The sequence below is a fragment of the Procambarus clarkii genome, chromosome 37, assembly GCF_040958095.1.
Source record: "Procambarus clarkii isolate CNS0578487 chromosome 37, FALCON_Pclarkii_2.0, whole genome shotgun sequence".
Lineage (NCBI taxonomy): Eukaryota > Metazoa > Arthropoda > Malacostraca > Decapoda > Cambaridae > Procambarus > Procambarus clarkii.
In genome coordinates, this window is record NC_091186.1 from 10,156,480 (window position 1) to 10,178,570 (window position 22,091).

General features: G+C 39.8%; 1 protein-coding gene across 2 annotated transcripts in view; it reads right to left on the bottom strand.

Moving 5' to 3' along the window:
- LOC123765780 (NPC intracellular cholesterol transporter 2) overlaps positions 1 to 22,091 on the bottom strand; it is a 33,663-nt gene that overhangs the window by 6,729 nt on the left and 4,843 nt on the right. Inside the window, exons 1-2 of one of the 2 annotated variants that reach the window (XM_045754525.2) lie at positions 6,128 to 6,222; positions 2,089 to 2,226 (exon numbers count right to left, since the gene is read on the bottom strand). In XM_045754525.2, coding sequence (XP_045610481.1) covers positions 2,089 to 2,218 — 130 coding nt within the window. In that variant the 5' untranslated portion in view covers positions 2,219 to 2,226; positions 6,128 to 6,222. Of the gene's footprint in view, positions 1 to 2,088; positions 2,227 to 6,127; positions 6,223 to 22,091 lie in introns of those variants that run through there. The other variant, XM_045754524.2, reaches the window with a different exon arrangement.

Below are 22,091 nucleotides of genomic sequence, written 5' to 3' on the forward strand. Positions count from 1 at the left end.
TATTCAAAAGTTAAACCAAAAAGTACCTAATTTCATCCTCATGGTTCCCCACCTCGTGCTTCCAACTCACACTGTATCTTGTACTACCCACTTCCCCAATAATAATGTTTAAGATCTGCAACTTCATTATAATCACAAATATAGTCATTGCAGTTTATTTATAATATATTTTTTATGTTGAACATAAATTCTGTTACAATGTACTTATTATTTAAACACAGAAATCACAATAGCGTGATGCATCAAATGAACAAATCCACAAGGGCCGTGACGAGGATTCGAACCTACGTCCGAGAGCATCCCAGACGCCATTCTTATACCATGTCGTAGCTCAGTTGATTAAGGCAGCGTCTGGGATGCTCTCGGACGTAGGTTCGAATCCTCGTCACGGCCCTTGTGGATTTGTTCATTTATTATTTCGTTTACTTTTATCAGCTAGCTTAAGGACCTGCCCGAAACTGTATGCGTCTTAGTGGATTTACCAGAATATAACACTCAAACACCAATGTTTTATACTCTCACAGCCCAACATACCTTCTTGTATATAAAATAAATAAATAAATAAATAAACCTTGGAACATATACACACACCAGAACAACACTGGAACACATACACATACACACATATGGGTTCTGGAAAGGGAAATCTTGCCTAACAAACCTTTTGGAATTCTATGATAAAATAACGAGGATAAGACAGGACAGAGAAGGTTGGGCTGACTGCATATTTCTGGACTGTCAAAAGGCCTTTGATACAGTACCGCACATAAGACTGCTCTTCAAACTTGAGAGGCAGGCAGGAGTAAGCGGAAAGGCCCTAGTATGGGTAAGGAACTACCTAAGAGGAAGGAGCCAGAGAGTTACGGTAAGGGGCGAGAAGTCGGACTGGCGAACAGTAACGAGTGGAGTACCACAAGGATCGGTGCTGGGACCAATTCTATTTCTAGTATATGTTAACGACATGTTTACAGGAGTAGAATCCTACATGTCGATGTTCGCGGGTGACGCAAAGTTGATGAGAAGAGTTGTGACATGAGGATTGTAGGATCCTCCAAGAGGACTTGAACAGGTTGCAGAAATGGTCAGAGAAATGGCTACTGGAGTTCAACACGAGCAAATGTAAAGTTATGGAAATGGAATTAGGTGACAGGAGACCAAAGGGACAGTACACAATGAAGAGGAACTGCCTACCTGTGACGACGCGAGAAAGAGACCTGGGGGTGGACGTAACACCTAATCAATCTCCTGAGGAACATGTAAATAGGATATCGATAGCAGCGTACTCTACACTGGCAAAAGTTAGAACATCATTCAGAAACCTAAGTAAGGAGGCATTTAGGGCGCTTTACACTGCCTACGTGAGGCCAGTCTTAGAGTATGTCGCCCCATCATGGAGTCCCCACCTGAAGAAACACATAAGGAAACTGGAAAAGGTTCAGAAGTTTGCACAAGACTCGTCCCAGCGTTAAGAGGGATGGGGTATGAAGAGAGCCTGAAGGAACTGGATCTTACGACACTAGAAAAAAGAAGGGAGAAGGGGGATATGATAGGAACGTATAAAATACTCAGGGGGATTGACAGAGTGGACATAGACGAAATGTTCACACGGAATAGTAACAGAACGAGGGGACATGGTTGGAAGCTGGAAACTCAGATGAGTCACAGAGATGTTAGGAAGTTTTCTTTTAGCGTGAGAGTAGTGGAAAAAATGGAATGCACTTAAGGAGCAGGTTGTGGAAGCAAATACTATTCATAATTTTTTAACTAGATATGATAGGGAAATGGGACCATAGTCATTGCTGTAAACAACCGATAGCTCGAATGGCGGGATCCAAGAGTCAGTACTCGATCCTGCAGACACAAATAGGTGAGTACACTAGATGAAGAGAGAGATCAGAGCAGGGAGAAAACACACACACACACACACACACACATACACACACACACACACACACACACACACACACACACACACACACACACACACACACACACACACACACACACACACACACACCAAGTCAAGAAGCACTCACTCTCCCAGCCACACACTATAGTGTACAGGGCGGCGCGTATGGCGTAACTCACTGCAGAGACCGAAGCCTTCCTTGTCGTCGACACGGATGGTGAGGCCGGGTTGAACACACCACACCATCACCATCATCACGGCCCAGGGCACCACCTTCGTCGCTCCACGCTGACTGCACCATCTCACCATATTGCAACCTCACCAATATTGAGATCAAAAAGATACATCACTATACATTATTTACAATATAAAATGAGTATTATCAATAAAATATTGGGTTGCTACTGGTTATATATTAATACAAGTGGTTTATACACTCAGACATCACTAATAACTTTTTGTTTTTGACCTGAATAGGATTCGAACCCCCGTCGTCCAGGATCACACCCCCCAAAGGGTTTACAGTACAGTAACCACCACACTAAGGAGATCTTTGGTGTGTGGTGTTTACAATAGTATCCTGTACGCTTGGGAGTGATCCTCGCCGGCAGGGGTTCGAATCCTGGTCGGATTATAATTAGTTCTTAGTGATTTATGGCTCGAGCGTTCATGCAGCCTTTGTGGCACACCGAGATAGGGGTCATTTCTCTGTGCATGGTGTCAGTGACATTTGAGGATACTTTTGAGGTAGTTTGAGGTAGTTTGCAAGTGATTGAGACACGGGTTTGAGGTAGTTTGGGGTGATTGAGACACGGCTTTGAGGTAGTTTACAGTGATTGAGACACGGCTTTGAGGCAGTTTGCAGTGATTGAGACACGGCTTTGAGGCAGTTTGCAGTGATTGAGACACGGCTTTGAGGCAGTTTACAGTGATTGAGACACGGCTTTGAGGCAGTTTACAGTGATTGAGACACGGCTTTGAGGTAGTTTACAGTGATTGAGACACGGCTTTGAGGCAGTTTACAGTGATTGAGACACGGCTTTGAGGTAGTTTACAGTGATTGAGACACGGGTTTGAGGCAGTTTACAGTGATTGAGACACGGCTTTGAGGTAGTTTACAGTGATTGAGACACGGGTTTGAGGCAGTTTACAGTGATTGAGACACGGGTTTGGGGTAGTTTGCAGTGATTGAGACACGGCTTTGAGGTAGTTTACAGTGATTGAGACACGGGTTTGAGGCAGTTTACAGTGATTGAGACACGGCTTTGAGGCAGTTTACAGTGATTGAGACACGGGTTTGGGGTGATTGAGACACGGGTTTGGGGTGACTGAACCCCGTATACAGTTATCGCGTTAAGAGATAAAGTTGTGAGTAGTAGTGAGAGAGAAGCAGATTGCATAATATATATTTCTGAAGGTATATGGTTAAACTGTTATGGTTATTTATCTGAATTTACTTTAGTTTACCTGAGGGCCGCCATGACTCTCCTCGTCCGTCTAGACGGGGACACGAAACCGGCGGGTTGTCAAAGAAGATAAGGTAATTTATTCTTAAGGATTTTGTCCAGCTGAATTTTGAACTGAAGTCATGTCTGGGTATTGACTAAATGATGTACAGGTTTCGTAATTGATATTTTCGTCAGTTTTTCGTAAGCAAATGCTTGATGAATCGTGGCTCAAGGATATGGTTGTTGAATTTATGAATGTAAACAAGTTTTCGAGGTTATAACTCTCGTTCTTGAGCTGGTAAACCGCAGGATCCGGATAGTCAGTTGTTTAGTTCTTGTATTCCTGACTTACTCTTAACTTCATTTGTTGTCATACGCATTTGGCAGTTCAGTTGGGCTGTGTGGTCGTCGTATGTTAGCAACAGGTCGTTACACTTGCAGATATTTAACCTCGTTAAAGTTGAAAGGAAGAACGCTATAGACCGCGGTCAGGTCTTGCTGTAACTACGCTGACGGAAGCTGCTCTCTGCGTATAGGGTCTAATGCCTCAAGAAGGTAAGTATCCCTTCATATCACTGCTGCTCAATAAACACACCTATTCTAACCTAATCTAACTTACCCTAACCTACCTTAACCTACACCAACCTATTCTAAACTACCCTAATTTAACCGAAGGAAAATAAAATATAATATATTTTTTTATCTCCAATGAAGGTACGTGACGTCATAATCAATATGCCAGTACAGGTTTTAGACCCGACTAGTCTCTCCACATTCCCTCCAACCGCGTGACAAACGCGGCCCGGGCTCAGAGGCTCGCTGCCCCACCTCACAGGTGATCCACACTGGTCACTCAGGGCACATCGCATCCCGCCACACGCTAAGGCCACAACCTTTCACCGGTCTAGAAACCTGTAGGTCGCTGGCAGAGCAACGTCTGCCATACCTCCATCAGGCGGGGATCCATCAGGCTCCCCATTCCCCTGAAGGAAGATTGCTATCAACAATGCACGACTCTGCGTTGATAGCTTTTACGAGGACATGGAGACCTTAATACAGAGGTCAATAAACCCTCAATACCTCAATGAACGCATTTGAATTTGAAGGCTTCCCTCAAACCACCTGGATAGTTATCTAGATATTTTTGATGGTCTGAACGCACTGAACGCATAATAGTCTACGTGTAAATTTGCAAGTAAACCTTTATCATAAACCGATAACATTCTTAAGTTATAACTTTATTGTACTATAAATAGTTCGTTTAAAATATAAAAAGTATCTGCTGAACTCGTTTTCTTTGAAACAGTTTGAAGAATTTGGTTTTCTGTAAATTAAATTGTAGGCTATACTCAGATAATTTTCAAAATCTATATTTCACAATTTTGAAAAAAATTGTACGGTATTAACATTACCAAACAAAATTAAATCTTCCCTAATCTGACCTACTATAAATTTAACCTATCCTAACTATGGATAGGAAGTAGATAATAGCACTAATTCAGTGGTTTTGAAGTCGATACCTCCAGGGAATCTCCTTCACGAGGACAGGTTGCAGCACATGTTGATATAGCAGACTCAACATTGATTTAATGTTGCTAATGCTGATGTTGATTCAATGTTTGATCAGTGTCGTTTCCCCAGCCTTGCCCGGGGGGGGGGAGGTGAGTGGGGGTAGTAAGAAAGCGGGGAAATCAGCGATGTCGACCAGTCACAATCAGTAATCATATAGAATCACAAATAATTGCACAATCCACCATTGAGCAGAGTAGCAAACCCTTGGAAAATACTGATCATATTTTATATCACAAAATGCCAACGGAAATACGTTCACTGGACTGCCAGATTCACGAAGCAGTTACGCAAGTACTTACGAACGTGTACATCTTTTCTCAATCTTTGACGGCTTTCATTACATTTAGTAAACAGTTTACAAGCATGAAAACTTCCCAATCAACTGTTGTTATTGCTATAAACAGTCTCCTGGTGCTTCGGAACTCATTAACTGTTTAATAATTGTAAACAAACACGCCAAAGATCGAGAAAAGATGTACATGTTCGTAAGTGCTGGCGCGTAACTGCTTCGTGAATCTGGCCCCCCGGATGCCTTCTTTAGTGACTATATATACTTCCTGCTGTCGGGGACAGGAAGCCTGCGTGTATAATAATTCCTGCAGTCAGGGACAGGAAGACTGCTATGATTTTCTATCTGTCTTCGATATGGAGTCCACTGCCACCCACAGGATGGGTATGGGTCCGAGTACCGCCCAACGGGTTAAGTATGGGTACACTGCCGCCCACGGTATGGGTACGGCGTCCATTACCACTCACAGGATGAGTATAGGGTGTACCACCACTCAGAGGATGAGTATAGGGTGCACTACCACTCACAAGATGAGTATAGGGTGCACTACCACTTACAGGATGAGTATAGAGTGCACTACCACTCACAAGATGAGTATGGTCATACATACTAGACGAAACGAACTAGATACATAAATAACAAACGAACTAGACAAACCGATACTATTGAAATCCATTTGTAACCATTTTCTGCAGAAGGCCCACAAATGTGTATAACATACACACACCAAAATTCGAAGTTAACCTCAAACATAAATTTTTAACTTTTTTGTGGTGTTTATATATCCTACCAGACACCAAGGTCCCCTACAGCGACCTTTGACAGCAGTGTTTTGTAACACTGTGAAAAACAGCGAAGTCTACCATTGTGTGGACTCGGGGTAGGACTATACTGCTTCCTTCAACTTACCTTAAGAGCTGTACTTGCTGGGAGCTGGGAGCAAGTGGGTTCACGGCAGTACGTCTCTGAGTGGACTGTCAGCCTCCTCCCTCCTGACGCCCAGCTGACCGCTCCCAACATATACTTTCACTGCCTGGGAGGAGCTGTGTGTGTTGCGGGGGTAGGGGGACGGCTTGTTTGGGTGATGTGGGGAAGGGAGAGAGGGAGAGGGTTGATTTTTGGTGGGGTGGAGAGGAGTAAGATGCAATATATGCCATGATTCAGCAAAAGCACGGAGGTGGAGGAACTGTTATGTAAGCTCTGATGTAAATATTTTTATTTTGGATAATTAGTATTTATAATTATGGCCTGTACAGGAGCTAAAGTCATCTCCAGTGGTTGAGTGCTCTATAACCCGAGGCGCCATGTGTGTGCAGCCCGTCCTCTCCAGTGTTTACAACATCACTGAACTGATGCACTAAATTAACCTAACCTAACCGAGGACCCACGAATAGAAAACGGGACATTACATCAATTTTGCGAGCCACTATGATTATCAGTTCTCGGCCTAAGGGGATTTTTACGTCAAAATATGATGTACTCTTCGATAGGACAGTACACAACTTTGCGAGTACATACCATTTCATTAATAAAATCTATATTCTCACCACCTATGTACCTTGTATATATATATATATATATATATATATATATATATATATATATATATATATATATATATATATATATATTATATATATATATATATATATATATATATATACGTAAATCAATAAATAACATAAATAAACTGTATTCGTACAATTCTCTAACCTAATCCATGGAGGACAGACAAAAATCTCGGCTAGCGAGGGTACACCACTCTTGCTGCGTCTGTGTACTACTGTGTACTATGGTGTACTACGGTGTACGTCGTTCACCACAAGGTGAAAACTCTTCTTGTGCTGTGAGCTTAAATTCAACCATTCAGTCCGTTGTTGTAACTGAATGAGCACGTCTGGGGTAGGAATAAGCTGATGGATCACTCAGTACAGTGAGGGAGGGAGGATTGAGAGAGTGAGGATGGAAGAGAGGTAGGCTGAACTGAGATAGATGAGATACTGAACAAAATGTCAATAAAATCAGTAATAATTTTGATGGGAGTGAAGATAAGCGGAAGGGTGGATGAACAACATGATGAAGGTGAACTGTAGTAAAGATGAACATTACCAAACGTTAGCATCAATACAGACCAACTTCAGTGATGCTGGGCATCAAAACTTCGGTAAAGGTGCACTACATTTATAAGTCAGTACAGGCAACCATAATTAAGGTATACGTAAATTAGGTAAATTTAAGTAAAGTTGAACTTCCTTGAAGACGCACTTACGCAATATATTTAACAAAAGTAAATTTGAAAGCTAATGTATATGAGTGTTAAAATGCGAAAATGTCAACAAGGTTGAGTTACCACAAAGGTGAGCAAAGAGTTGGTTAATAACTTCTACGACTGCAGCCTCTCGGTGTTATATAACAATTTATATAAACAAAATAAGAGTGAAAGTTGTGAATAACACATAAAGTGCAACGGAGAAAACATAATAAATGTGCATGACTTTTTAACAATATTTATCTAAGGGAGTTTCTAAGATCGGGCTTTAGCTCCTGGCCTCTGGTTTTGTAACTCTTGGTCGCCAAATTAAATGCCTTCTGACACCTTGTTTTTTGTCATATCTGTTCTTAAAACTATGTATGGAAGTAGTCCGTGTTCTTAAAACTATGTATGGAAGTAGTCCGTGTTCTTAAAACTATGTATGGAAGTAGTCCGTGTTCTTAAAACTATGTATGGAAGTAGTCCGTGTTCTTAAAACTATGGATGGAAGTAGTCCGTGTTCTTAAAACTATGTATGGAAGTAGTCCGTGTTCTTAAAACTATGGATGGAAGTAGTCCGTGTTCTTAAAACTATGTATGGAAGTAGTCCGTGTTCTTAAAACTATGTATGGAAGTAGTCCGTGTTCTTAAAACTATGGATGGAAGTAGTCCGTGTTCTTAAAACTATGTATGGAAGTAGTCCGTGTTCTTAAAACTATGGATGGAAGTAGTCCGTGTTCTTAAAACTATGGATGGAAGTAGTCCGTGTTCTTAAAACTATGTATGGAAGTAGTCCGTGTTCTTAAAACTATGGATGGAAGTAGTCCGTGTTCTTAAAACTATGTATGGAAGTAGTCCGAAATATTTCCCCCTTGGGTTCCTGATGACATTTCGTGCAGGCTCCTGAAGGCTACGCGAGTGTTACGTAGTTTAATTTTTTGTTTAGCTTGTCCGAAACGCTGCGCGTATAGTGGCTTCAGGCAGAGTATATATTAGCTCTATCTAAAAATCCAACATTCTGCTTGTAACTCATATTGTATGTATGTACCTTTACTTAAATAAAGAATTATTAATTATTAATATTATTAAATATGACTGTCCATGCAGTTTACTCTAGTCTAGTAATGAATATTTACATATGAAATATACTCTGCCTCTCGGTGAATATATACCGAGAGTTTACTATAGTTCTAGACAGTCCAGTAGTTAAGAATACTCGCTGGTTGGTCAGTAAGCACTCTTGGTTGCCTTAATTAAGCCCAATCCCAAAAATCTTTGTATCCGGCCATGTATCAGTCTTTTTCCTCTGCAGTTGCTTGGCGTTAATCAAGGTATTGGCATCCTCCATACTTGTTCTTTAGTGTTCTCCAGCTCACCCGAGAACATTCTGCAGCGATCCTTACTTTTGATTCATTCAATATATATATATATATATATATATATATATATATATATATATATATATATATATATATATATATATATATATATATAAATATATATATATATATATATATATATATATATATATATAAATATATATATATATATATATATATATATATATAAATATATATATATATATATATATATATATATAAATATATATATATATATATATATATATATATATATATATATATATATATATATATATATATATATATATATATATATATATATATATTGGTGTATACTGGCAGCAGGTTTTCTTTCAAACATGTTTCATTGAATATGACCGCATATTCTGTATTTATTATTTTCTGGTTTAGGGCTTCTATCCCTCTAACTATTTTCTTAGCATCAGGGCTTAATTGGAATAGGAGTTCTCCAAAACTCATTTTCGTACTTTTAAGGTGAAGAAAAGAAGTGATTTACTATAGAGTGTATTACACTTATTTGTATAATTTGCACGACGTTTCGAACCTCCATGGATCATTCTCAAGTGAACAATCTTACAATACTAGTTGATTTTATACCCGCATTAGGTCAGGTGATAATACAATGAAGGTGAAAAACATGGGGGGATACATAAGGGATAAACAGAGGGGCTGCAGAAGGCTTATTGGCCCATACGAGGCCAATATATATATATATATATATATATATATATATATATATATATATATATATATATATATATATATATATATATATATATATATATATATATATATATATATATATATAAGGCACAACACCAAAGATCACCACCTCCCAAGAGCACTAGAGCAAGTGAGGGGTCATTTAGACGTTAATTTCATCAAGTCCCTGTTAATATGGGAAGACAGTGTCTATGCTTAAGGCACAACTCTCCTAAACACGAGAGTGAAGTATAGAACTTTAGAACACTTTCCCACCAGGAGACTCGAACCCTAGCCAGCACAGAAGCCTTCCAGCAACTGGCATAACAGGTACGCCTTAACCCGCTCCACCACCCACTCAGACCCTTAAAAAGAGATGGTAATTTCGGAGTATTTAAATACACCAAAGATCACCACCTCCCAAGAGCACTAGAGCAAGTGAGGGGTCATTTAGACATTAATATCATCAAGTCCCTGTTAATATGGGAAGACACAGTGTCTATGCTTAAGGCACAACTCTCCTAAACACGAGAGTGAAGTATAGAACTTTAGAACACTTTCCCACCAGGAGACTCGAACCCTAGCCAGCACAGAAGCCTTCCAGCAACTGGCATAACAGGTACGCCTTAACCCGCTCCACCGCCCACTCAGACCCTTAAAAAGAGATGGTAATTTCGGAGTATTTAAATACACCAAAGATCACCACCTCCCAAGAGCACTAGAGCAAGTGAGGGGTCATTTAGACGTTAATTTCATCAAGTCCCTGTTAATATGGGAAGACACAGTGTCTATGCTTAAGGCACAACTCTCCTAAACACGAGAGTGAAGTATAGAACTTTAGAACACTTTCCAACCAGGAGACTCGAACCCTAGCCAGCACAGAAGCCTTCCAGCAACTGGCATAACAGGTACGCCTTAACCCGCTCCACCACCCACTCAGACCCTTAAAAAGAGATGGTAATTTCGGAGTATTTAAATACACCAAAGATCACCACCTCCCAAGAGCACTAGAGCAAGTGAGGGGTCATTTAGACGTTAATTTCATCAAGTCCCTGTTAATATGGGAAGACACAGTGTCTATGCTTAAGGCACAACTCTCCTAAACACGAGAGTGAAGTATAGAACTTTAGAACACTTTCCCACCAGGAGACTCGAACCCTAGCCAGCACAGAAGCCTTCCAGCAACTGGCATAACAGGTACGCCTTAACCCGCTCCACCACCCACTCAGACCCTTAAAAAGAGATGGTAATTTCGGAGTATTTAAATACACCAAAGATCACCACCTCCCAAGAGCACTAGAGCAAGTGAGGGGTCATTTAGACGTTAATTTCATCAAGTCCCTGTTAATATGGGAAGACACAGTGTCTATGCTTAAGGCACAACTCTCCTAAACACGAGAGTGAAGTATAGAACTTTAGAACACTTTCCCACCAGGAGACTCGAACCCTAGCCAGCACAGAAGCCTTCCAGCAACTGGCATAACAGGTACGCCTTAACCCGCTCCACCACCCACTCAGACCCTTAAAAAGAGATGGTAATTTCGGAGTATTTAAATACACCAAAGATCACCACCTCCCAAGAGCACTAGAGCAAGTGAGGGGTCATTTAGACGTTAATTTCATCAAGTCCCTGTTAATATGGGAAGACACAGTGTCTATGCTTAAGGCACAACTCTCCTAAACACGAGAGTGAAGTATAGAACTTTAGAACACTTTCCCACCAGGAGACTCGAACCCTAGCCAGCACAGAAGCCTTCCAGCAACTGGCATAACAGGTACGCCTTAACCCGCTCCACCACCCACTCAGACCCTTAAAAAGAGATGGTAATTTCGGAGTATTTAAATACACCAAAGATCACCACCTCCCAAGAGCACTAGAGCAAGTGAGGGGTCATTTAGACATTAATATCATCAAGTCCCTGTTAATATGGGAAGACACAGTGTCTATGCTTAAGGCACAACTCTCCTAAACACGAGAGTGAAATATAGAACTTTAGAACACTTTCCCACCAGGAGACTCGAACCCTAGCCAGCACAGAAGCCTTCCAGCAACTGGCATAACAGGTACGCCTTAACCCGCTCCACCACCCACTCAGACCCTTAAAAAGAGATGGTAATTTCGGAGTATTTAAATACACCAAAGATCACCACCTCCCAAGAGCACTAGAGCAAGTGAGGGGTCATTTAGACGTTAATTTCATCAAGTCCCTGTTAATATGGGAAGACACAGTGTCTATGCTTAAGGCACAACTCTCCTAAACACGAGAGTGAAATATAGAACTTTAGAACACTTTCCCACCAGGAGACTCGAACCCTAGCCAGCACAGAAGCCTTCCAGCAACTGGCATAACAGGTACGCCTTAACCCGCTCCACCACCCACTCAGACCCTTAAAAAGAGATGGTAATTTCGGAGTATTTAAATACACCAAAGATCACCACCTCCCAAGAGCACTAGAGCAAGTGAGGGGTCATTTAGACGTTAATTTCATCAAGTCCCTGTTAATATTGGGACTTGATAATATATTTATATATATATATATATAAATATATATATATATATATATATATATATATATATATATATATATATATATATATATATATATATATATATTATGACCGAAAGAGTGAGATCAATGATTCTAGCACGACTTTTCTCTATTTTCTTTACAATTCTCTGTACCTGAGAAAGAAGTTGAAAAATTAACTTTCCCAAGTTTATTTTACAGTTTTATTACATCACGATACTACTATGAGGCATGTGCAGGTGAATACAGTTTGGTTGAAGCGGCCAGATATGATCATTTATACGTAACTTTCGTTATATTAGGTTTGATAAGGTAGGTTAAATTAGGTTTGCAGAGTAGCGATGGAGTGAAAGACATACGACGTGGCCCATTTTGAACCCTAATGAGTTTGGAGGCCGGCATCGAGTCACAATAGCTCGTGTCTTGTGTGCTTCTCTAAGCTGCAATTTTCTGCCTTGTGTAACCTGCAGCAAGTCATTGGTCAGAGGAAGTTGGCTGCTGTTGCACGCCATGTTGCAACCCAGATACTTGGCAACGGGGTGACGCGATAAATACCTGTTGTGGTTTGAACGGATGCAATAGCATTGCACCAGGGTCACGTGTGTATTGCATCTGGGGTCAGTGAAAACATGCAATAAGAGGCTGCGCCCCAAGAACTGGAGTTCATATCGAGCAAACAAATAATTGGTAAGAATTTAGCAAACGTGGAATATAACAAGTTAATACAGAGGAGAGTAAGTGTATCCAAGTAACCAAAATTCATTACGAAGCTGTATCACGGATGTGTGATCATGGGAGACTGATTTACTCTAGGAAACTCATGAAGCAATGTTGATGGCATGATGAGAATGCTAATATTAACACTTTAGTACATCTGAATCAATAAATTTCTACAGTTCAGTATATTAGAATCTATATAAATAACCACATTTTAGAATCTCTGCAAATATCCACACCTCAGTATATTGAATCTGTAAGAATCCAAATTTCAGTCCATTAGAATCTACAGAAACGCTCATTCTTAAATAAATTAGAATCTATGCAAATAACCAAACTTCTTGCACACTATTTCTTTAGCATTACGTCACATTTCGTGTACTATACTTATGGTCTGTGCAAGAGAAAAGTACCGGGACTTGACAAAAGAGAAGTCGGTCACCTTCTAAACTTTCTCCTACTGACATAAGAGTGACTGAAACACCTACCGTCGATACACGATCCGTCGAGCGTTTCATAGGTAGGGACTGCTGCTCTGAAGGTAAGTTCATCGCTTTTCCTCCAAATACATTTCTTGATTGGTATGTTGTTGGGGTTACGGCCCATAAATCTCTGGAGGGATTTTAAAGCCACCACAATAACTTAGTAACCAACCAGCAATTATACTTTAGGTTAAAGTAAACTCCCAATATACACCTCTCAATGTGCATATCCCTGGATTTGCTTATAGTTTCCTACACCGCCCCACGGGTGCAGCTGGAAGTGCAGTTGCCTTGACAATGGGCGATGGCTTATATTTTGAGTGGGGAGTCCGTATAAACAACTGGGCCTCTACCCCTCAGACAGAACTATTTGCCTTGCTCCTTGCACTGAAATGTGTACAAGTCCCCAAACTTGATACATTAATTGTAAGTGACTCTTTATCGTCCTTAATTGGTCTCAACTCTTTAAGACATAAATGTAACATGCTCGTGTCTGAAGCAAGACACAAATACAACAAAATTATTAAGGATGGTAACAGAGTCTATTTCATGTGGTCTCCATCTCATGTTGGCCTCCGAATGCATGGTAGAGCTGATAAGTTAGCCAAAGAATCTGCCTTTAAAGGAGCTGTTGAGTGTAACCTTGGATTGTCAATGAGCAATCTGAGGGCAGCAGTACACCGAGAACTTCAACAAAATCTTGTAGATCTGAGGCAAAGTGAAATTGACACCAGTAATTCCATCTATCATCTTACTATCATGCAAGAGGAGCCACACATCTATGGTTCATCCAATAAAATCAGCAGACTTCTAGATGTTACTACTGCTCGACTTAGACTCGGTTACAAGTATCTCTAGAAATTCTCATTATCTGCCGATGTAGACCTGACCAAATGTAAACTGTGTCAACAAAATTATTCGCACACCCTCCGTCACTATGTGACGGAGTGCGAAAAGATACGTGAATTCATAGAAAATTCTATAACAAATGTTCCACAGATTCTTGAGGTTATCTTGAGATGATTTCGGGGCTTCTTAATGTCCCCGCGGCTCGGTCCTAGACCAGGCCTCCACCCCCAGGAAGCAGCCCGTGACAGCTGACTAACACCCAGGTACCTATTTTACTGCTAGGTAACAGGGGCATAGAGTGAAAGAAACTCTGCCCATTGTTTCTCGCCGGCGCCTGGGATCGAACCCAGGACCACAGAATCACAAGTCCAGCGTACTGTCCGCTCGGCCGACCGGCTCCCCAGATGAGTAAATATTTCATTCAAAATGATCTGCAACCAGAAATTTTAGCCAAATATCGCCAGTTTGCTAACTGTAGGTAGTAACTAAGTGACTGTAACCTATCCACCGCTGCCCACTGGATGGGGGGCGGTGTGGAGGACAAACATATCAATTGTGACACTAGCTCTCCACATATGTCAGTTGCTTAATTTAGAAACTGTACTTGTGGTCGATCTCGAACCCATTGATGCTGTGACGACCTATACTGAATTTTGTAACTAGCTCATCAAGATTGTAACTTGCTTAGCTAAATGAATTGTGGGGTTCAGTCCCTGAGCCCATTATGTGCATCTGTAACCCTTTCCACTACCGCCCACACGATGGGTATGGGGTGCATAATAAATGAACTAAACTAACTAGATTTCCTTTCCTAAAACACATGGACATACCGAGACGCTAGAAAAGTGAATAATTAACTAATCAACGTATATCTTGTATTATTTAACTTAAGATAATGTTAATTCGCTTAAATACAAAGTTAAAAGTTTACACTTTACTGTATAATTTGTATTTATTTATATATGTACTGATATTCTTGTATAGTTACTAACACGCAAAGTTTTTGGGCAGGTCCTTAATCCCAATTTTCCCTGGAATACGACCCGTCAAATCGTTTAACAACCAGGTACCCATTTACTGCTGGGTGAGTAGAGACTACAGTTAAGGATTGGCGCCCAGTCAATCCTCCCCGGCCAGGATATGAACCCAGGCCAAAGCGTCCGCGAAGTGCGGGATGAGTGTCTTACCACAGCGCCACGGAGGCTGTATAATGTATACATTATACAGTAAAGTTATACTTTACATTATTCATTACTGTATAATGTAAAATATGAATTAATTGCATCTACTGGATACATACTTGCTCAGATGACGTGTAACGAATAATGTAGCATACATATATGAGGGATTTCCAAGAAAGTTACTCCCTGAGTGGAGCTCAGGTCTATGGCAGATGCGTCATGATGCGTATTGTATATACCTGAGGCACTCTTTCTTCTGTGTATATATACGATGAGAAATATCAGCTTTTCCTTTACGGGTTCACCATAACCCGTGCTACATGGACACTTCGTTCTGAGTAGCTAAATCTATGACAACAACATCAGCTTTTCCTCAGTCGAGGACTATGTTTAGGACTAAAGTATACTTGCTGGTTGGTCAGTAAGGTGTTGTGGCGGCCTTAACAACCCTTCCTAAGATGACAGCCATGCCATGTCCGCCAGTTAGAGACATGACAAGTGGGTACTGTCATCACCGCTGCTTTCCCTTACATTAGGCTACATAAGTCCGCTGATAACGTTTAAGGCCTATCGACAGCAGGTCCATTAAGGCCTATACATCTTCCTCGTTCTTAGCCATTACATTTGCTTAATTTCTTGCGTCTAATGTTGAATAATCATTAACGTTTATTGAGTAATTAGTCCTCTACTAAAATATATAATTCCCGCTGTAGGGGACAGGACCCCTGTATACTTAGGGTTAACGAGGCTACCCACCCCCCAATTACTGACCTCCAGGATACCCTTAATAGTTGCCAAACTCCCGGTGACATATGTATTTGCTAGATGAAGAGAGGCATCAGGTGAAAGAAAACGTGCCCAACCAGTTCTGTCATGCCCAAAATTGATCTCGGTTCACTGTTATTTTACCTGATTCCCTGTACACCTATCAATAAATAGGTACCTTGGAGATGGACAGCTGCCCCGAGCTGGTTCCTGGGGATGTGTGGGTGAGAAATATGTAGTAAATATGATGGAAGAAAAGCAAGTCGGGAGTCAGTACGTTAGACCCCCGAAGGTCAGAGAGGCGGGGTCCAGGAGCTACGGCAGCTCCATCATGCAGGCATAAATAGTTAATACGCAGGTGACGCGTTCACACATGTGACGGACTTGCCCGAAACGCTGTGCGTATTAATAGCTTCAGGCATTGTATGTACTAGATCTATGTATTAATCCGATTTATTTATTTACTTATTTATATACAAGAAGATACATTGGGGGTTAAGAGAGAACAAAGAAATGATGTTGATTTTACATTCTTGTAAAGCCACTAATAATAGATAATTTACAGTAAAATTGACCAAAAATGTTTACAGGTACACTGTAAGAAATTTTGACACAATTAACAAAGATTAGATTAATACCGAAAAATAATAATACACTATGATGAGCAAGGATTGCTAAGTACATTAGGATGAAATTTCAGGGTTATATATTGGTTCATTGTAGCACAATTTGAGGATCATTTCAAGGAATAATGCAATAGAATATGCACTCAATATAACAACCATGATATCAGATGATATCAAAGATTACAATGGCAAAGTTACATGGCTTAGGTACATATATTGTGGGATTGAGTAACACTAGATACAGTGCGAGGTAAAGCACCAGGTAGGAAACTATGAAGATGAAATTAGGTACTTTTTGGTTTTTATTTTGAATAAGGCAAAAGTTGGACAGCTTTTCAATTCATTAGGGAGTGAGTTCCATAGACTATAGGTCCCTTTATTTGCATGGAGTGTTTACTCAGATTAAGTTTGATTCTGGGGATATCAAAGAGATATTTATGTCTGGTGTGGTGATTATGTGTTCTATTACATCTGTCAAGGAAGAGTTTCAGTACAGAGTTTGCACTTAAGAAATGGGTTTTATAAATGTAATTGACACAAGAGAATGTTTGGAGTGAATTTATGTTTAGCATGTTTAGAGATTTAAACAGGGGAGCTGTGTGTCGTCTGAAAGAAGAGTTTGTTATTGTCCTGATAGCAGATTTTTGCTGGGTGATGATGGGCTTGAGGTAGTTTGCAGAGGTTGAACCCCATGTGCAGATACCATAAGTAAGATAGGGATACATAAGTGCATAATATAGTGAGAGGAGAACAGAGTAAGGTACATAATACCTGATCTTAGAGAGTATACACACTGTTTTAGACACCTTTTTGGTTATGTGTTCAATGTGGGTGCTGAAGTTGAGTCTCTTGTCTAAGTATAGGCCAAGGAACTTTCCATAATTTTTATTGCTGTTGTTAACATTGTCTATCTGAAGCTGAATTGCATATGTTAATGCAATCAGTAGGTCTTGTAGATGTAGTAGGTCTTTTCTATATTTAGTGAGTTTGTTGGTTGACATCCACAAGTGGACTTTTTTTTTAATTCATTATTTACAACATTATTTAATATGAGTGGGTCGGGGTCAGAGTAGATGAGGGTAGTATCATCAGCAAACAATATAGGTTTAAGCACGTTAGAGACATTAGGGAGATCATTGATGTATATAAGAAATAGGAGAGGTCCTAGGATGCTGCCCTGTGGCACCCCTATTGTTAATGGTAGAGTGGGAGAGGTTATATCATGGCTATATATTGGTGTCTGTCACTAAGATAGGATCGGATATAGTCCAGGGCAAGGCCTCGGATTCCATAATGGTGGAGTTTAAGTAAGAGATAGTTATGATTAACAGTATCAAAAGCCTTTCTCAGGTCAATGAAGACTCCAATCGGAAACTCACTTTTGTCAAGGGCTGAGTAGATTAAGCCAAGTAGACTAACAATTGCATCATTGGTACTCTTTTGGGAGCGGAAGCCAAATTGACAGTGACTTTGTATATTGAATTTTCCGAGATAGGAGTAGAGCTGTTTGTAAATAATTTTTTCAAATATTTTTGATAATATAGGTAGATTTAATATGGGTCTGTAATTGTTTATGTCTGCCTGATTGCCTCCTTTATGAACTGGAGTTACTCTTGCTTTTTTAAGGATATCAGGGAAGGTGTGAAACTCTTAGAGATTTGTTGAACAGCAAAGCTATGGGTGGTGCAAGGGCAGGGGAGGCACTCTTGTATACCATGGATGGTATTTCACTAATGTTCCCAGCTTTGGTTTTTAGTGAGTGAATGATGGACACAACATCTGTCGGGCTGATAGATTAATATTAAGGTTCTTCAGGGCTGGGGCAAGATTTACTAGACCCAAATCTTGGGTCTAGTAAATCTATTTTGGGTCTAGTAAATCTTGCCCCAGCCCTGAAGAACCTTAATATTAATCTAGTGTTCAAAAATGATAATACAGTTAAGTCCATGTTAATTAAGAACTCGCCCTCGTCTGTAGCAGGTTGTGTGTATTCCATCCCTTGTAATGAGTGTGCATGTGTTTACATCGGCCAGACAGGTAAATCTCTTTCCTCGCGTTTAAAACAGCATTCATATGCTATTCGTACAGCCCAGCAATCCAGTGCATTTTATTTACATTCCAGTTTATGTAATCATTCTATCGACTTCACAGGGGCAAAATGTATTGTTAAAAGTAAGGATTTTGTTGAACGAAACGTGATCGAGTCTGCTCTGATCAAACATTGTAACAACAGCCTTAATGTGAGCCCCGGTATGTACAAGTTGGATCCCTATTTAAGCCTCAATATAGCACGTAAAAACAATATAGCAATCATTTAACACGTATGGTACTTGGAGATATTAATGGGAGCTGCCTCGTATGGGCCAATATGCCTTCTGCAGTTACCTTCTTTCTTACAATTCCTTTCCTCCATTTATTTTTGGTGGTCAGGTGATCTGCCTAGGCGGATATAAAGGTCTGATCAGCAATCTTATCTTCATTCTACTTTGCTCTGATGAAGGCGAATTAGCCGAAAACGCGTTAAGCATTTTCTATTTTTCACATGTGGTTATTCTGCATATTATATATATATATATATATATATATATATATATATATATATATATATATATATATATATATATATATATATATATATAAGCCTATACTTGCATAAACCACAAGTGAAGATTAACAATCTTTGGACAACACCCACCAATGGGCCTCGAACCCAGAAAGCACAACTACCTTCCAGTAGCTGCCATAACTAGTACGCCTTAACCCACTACACCATCAGACCCTACAAAAGAAGTAGAGACTTCGAGATATATATACACCTCAAATATCTCCACTTCCCGAGGGCACTAGACAAGTGAGAGGTTACTGTACGTTTTTTCATCAAGCCACTGTTAATGTGAGAGAACTCGTGTGTGTGTATATATATATATATATATATATATATATATATATATATATATATATATATATATATATATATATATATATATATATATATATATTCATACATATATACTGATGGGCGGCTGGCTTCTGCTCTGCCGGAGAGCACTGGACGGCTTTTGAGTTTTAACTGGGGGTCGAGATTTTGGTTTTGCTACCCGAAGTTCTCTGTGTGGGGCGGGGCCGGTGCTTGTCACCCTGAGGGACTCCTGGGGCTCCCCAATCTATTTATTTATTTATTTATTTATTTATATATATACAAAAAGGTACATTGGGTTTGTGAGAATACATTGGACAGTACAGTATTTACATTCTTGTAAAGCCACTAGTACGCGCAGCGTTTCGGGCATGTCCTTAATCTAGCAGATAATTTAAAGTAGGTAATTTCTATCAGAATTGATAAATGATAAAGATAAATCATTTGCCTGTCTGTGTGTTATTTGCCGCGAGGCATCTTAGTGTCTGGTAATATGTGTCAATCGTTTCACCATTAGTCTTTGCGATTAACCCTCTGTGGGTACGCCGAGGGGTATCCGAACCCACGATCGTCATCGCCCTTTAATTCATAACAACAACGATCACTGCAAGATTATATGATAATCAACGTAGTTACTCCTTTAAATTAAAAAAAGAAAACAAAGTGTCAATGAAGACAAAGAAACTGAAAACTTTACTGGTAAACTGGTATACCACACTATTAAAGACGGTATTTAACAATGCATTTTAATTTTTACCTGAATTTACCCGAGAGCCACAGTCTCTCTAGTCTGTGAAGTCTAGTCTGGAGAAGTCTAGTCTGAAGTCTAGTCTGTGTTTCTGTGAATAATACAATTTCTCCCACCCTACCCATCAACATTGGTGTTCCCCAGGGCAGCATACTTGGCCCTCTCCTCTTTCTCATCTACATTAATGACCTTCCAAATGCCTCCCAACACCTCAAACCAATTCTATTTGCTGACGACACAACCTTTATTTACTCCAGTCCTGATCCCCTTGCTCTAAATGCCACAGTAAATACTGAGCTAAATAAAGTCCATCTGTGGCTAACTGCCAACAAACTCACCCTTAACATTGACAAAACCTTTTATATTCTGTTTGGCAATAAATCCTCTAATCAAATAAATCTCAAAATAAACAATACCCAAATTTGTAACAAATTAGATGGCAAATTCCTTGGCATTCTCATTGACCACAAGCTTAATTTCCAGGGACACATTCTAAACATATCAAAAAAAGTTTCAAAAACTGTGGGCATTCTTTCTAAGATCAGATATTATGTACCACGCCCTGCCCTGGTGACTCTCTATTACTCCCTTATCTATCCATATCTCAACTATGGTATTTGTGCTTGGGGCTCTACTACCCAAAATCACTTACGTCCTCTAATTACTCAACACAAAGCTGCTATTAGGACAATATCCAATTCTGGCCCCAGACATCACTCGGTACCCCTACTTAAATCTCTGAATATGTTAGACATTAAGTCACTGCACATTCTCTCATGTGTATTATACATATATAAAACGCTAAACTATAATGCCAATCCTGATCTCAAAAGCTTCATAGAAGGTTGTATCAGAACCCATGAGCATCACACCAGAAATAAATACAGTTTTGATATTCCTAGAGTACGACTTAATCAAACTAGAAATGCTCTACAAATCAAGGGGCCCAGAATGTGGAATGACCTTCCCAACCATGTTAAAGACTGTACCTCTCTCAACCAGTTTAAGTTAAAAACGAAGCTATACCTAATAAATTCCCTGTAACCTACCTTACCCTTCTATTGTCAACCAATGTCTGTTTTTTTCTTTAAAGAGCGCTGTTTGTCGACATAATTGTATTTGTGCTGCTTTTTCATCTATGTTTTCATTTCTTGTTTTCATTCTACTCATTATGCTCAATTAGTATTAAGCTTGTCATTTAAGTTTATCATGCCCGAAACGCTTTGCGTAATAGTGGCTTTAGGCATTGTATGTACTAGCTCTACCTATAAGTCAAACAATCCTTGTAAATATTTATTGTATGCATGTACCTTACCTAAATAAAATTGTATTGTATTGTATTGTATTGTATTGTATTCTAGTGGCCAATAACGGGAACAGTCTTGACATTTACGGCTTCGTTAGGTAGGCGTTTCCATGGGTTTATAACTCTGTGGGTGAAAAAGCATCTCCTGTTCTCATTTCCACATTGTGGCTTGTTGAGCTTGAAACCGTTGCTCCTTGTTTGTGTTACATCTGACCTTTTGAGGAGGTGGTTTCCAACTTCCAAAAGTATTTCGTATTTCAAAAGTTTCAATGAATGCAGCCCTATCATATCTGGTCTGCAGTGTTGTTAGCCCTGTGGCCCTTGTCTGTTAGATTAAGGACCTGCCCGAAACGCTGCGCGTACTAGTGGCTTTACAAGATTGAAAATATGCTATGTATTCTCAAACCCAATGTACCTT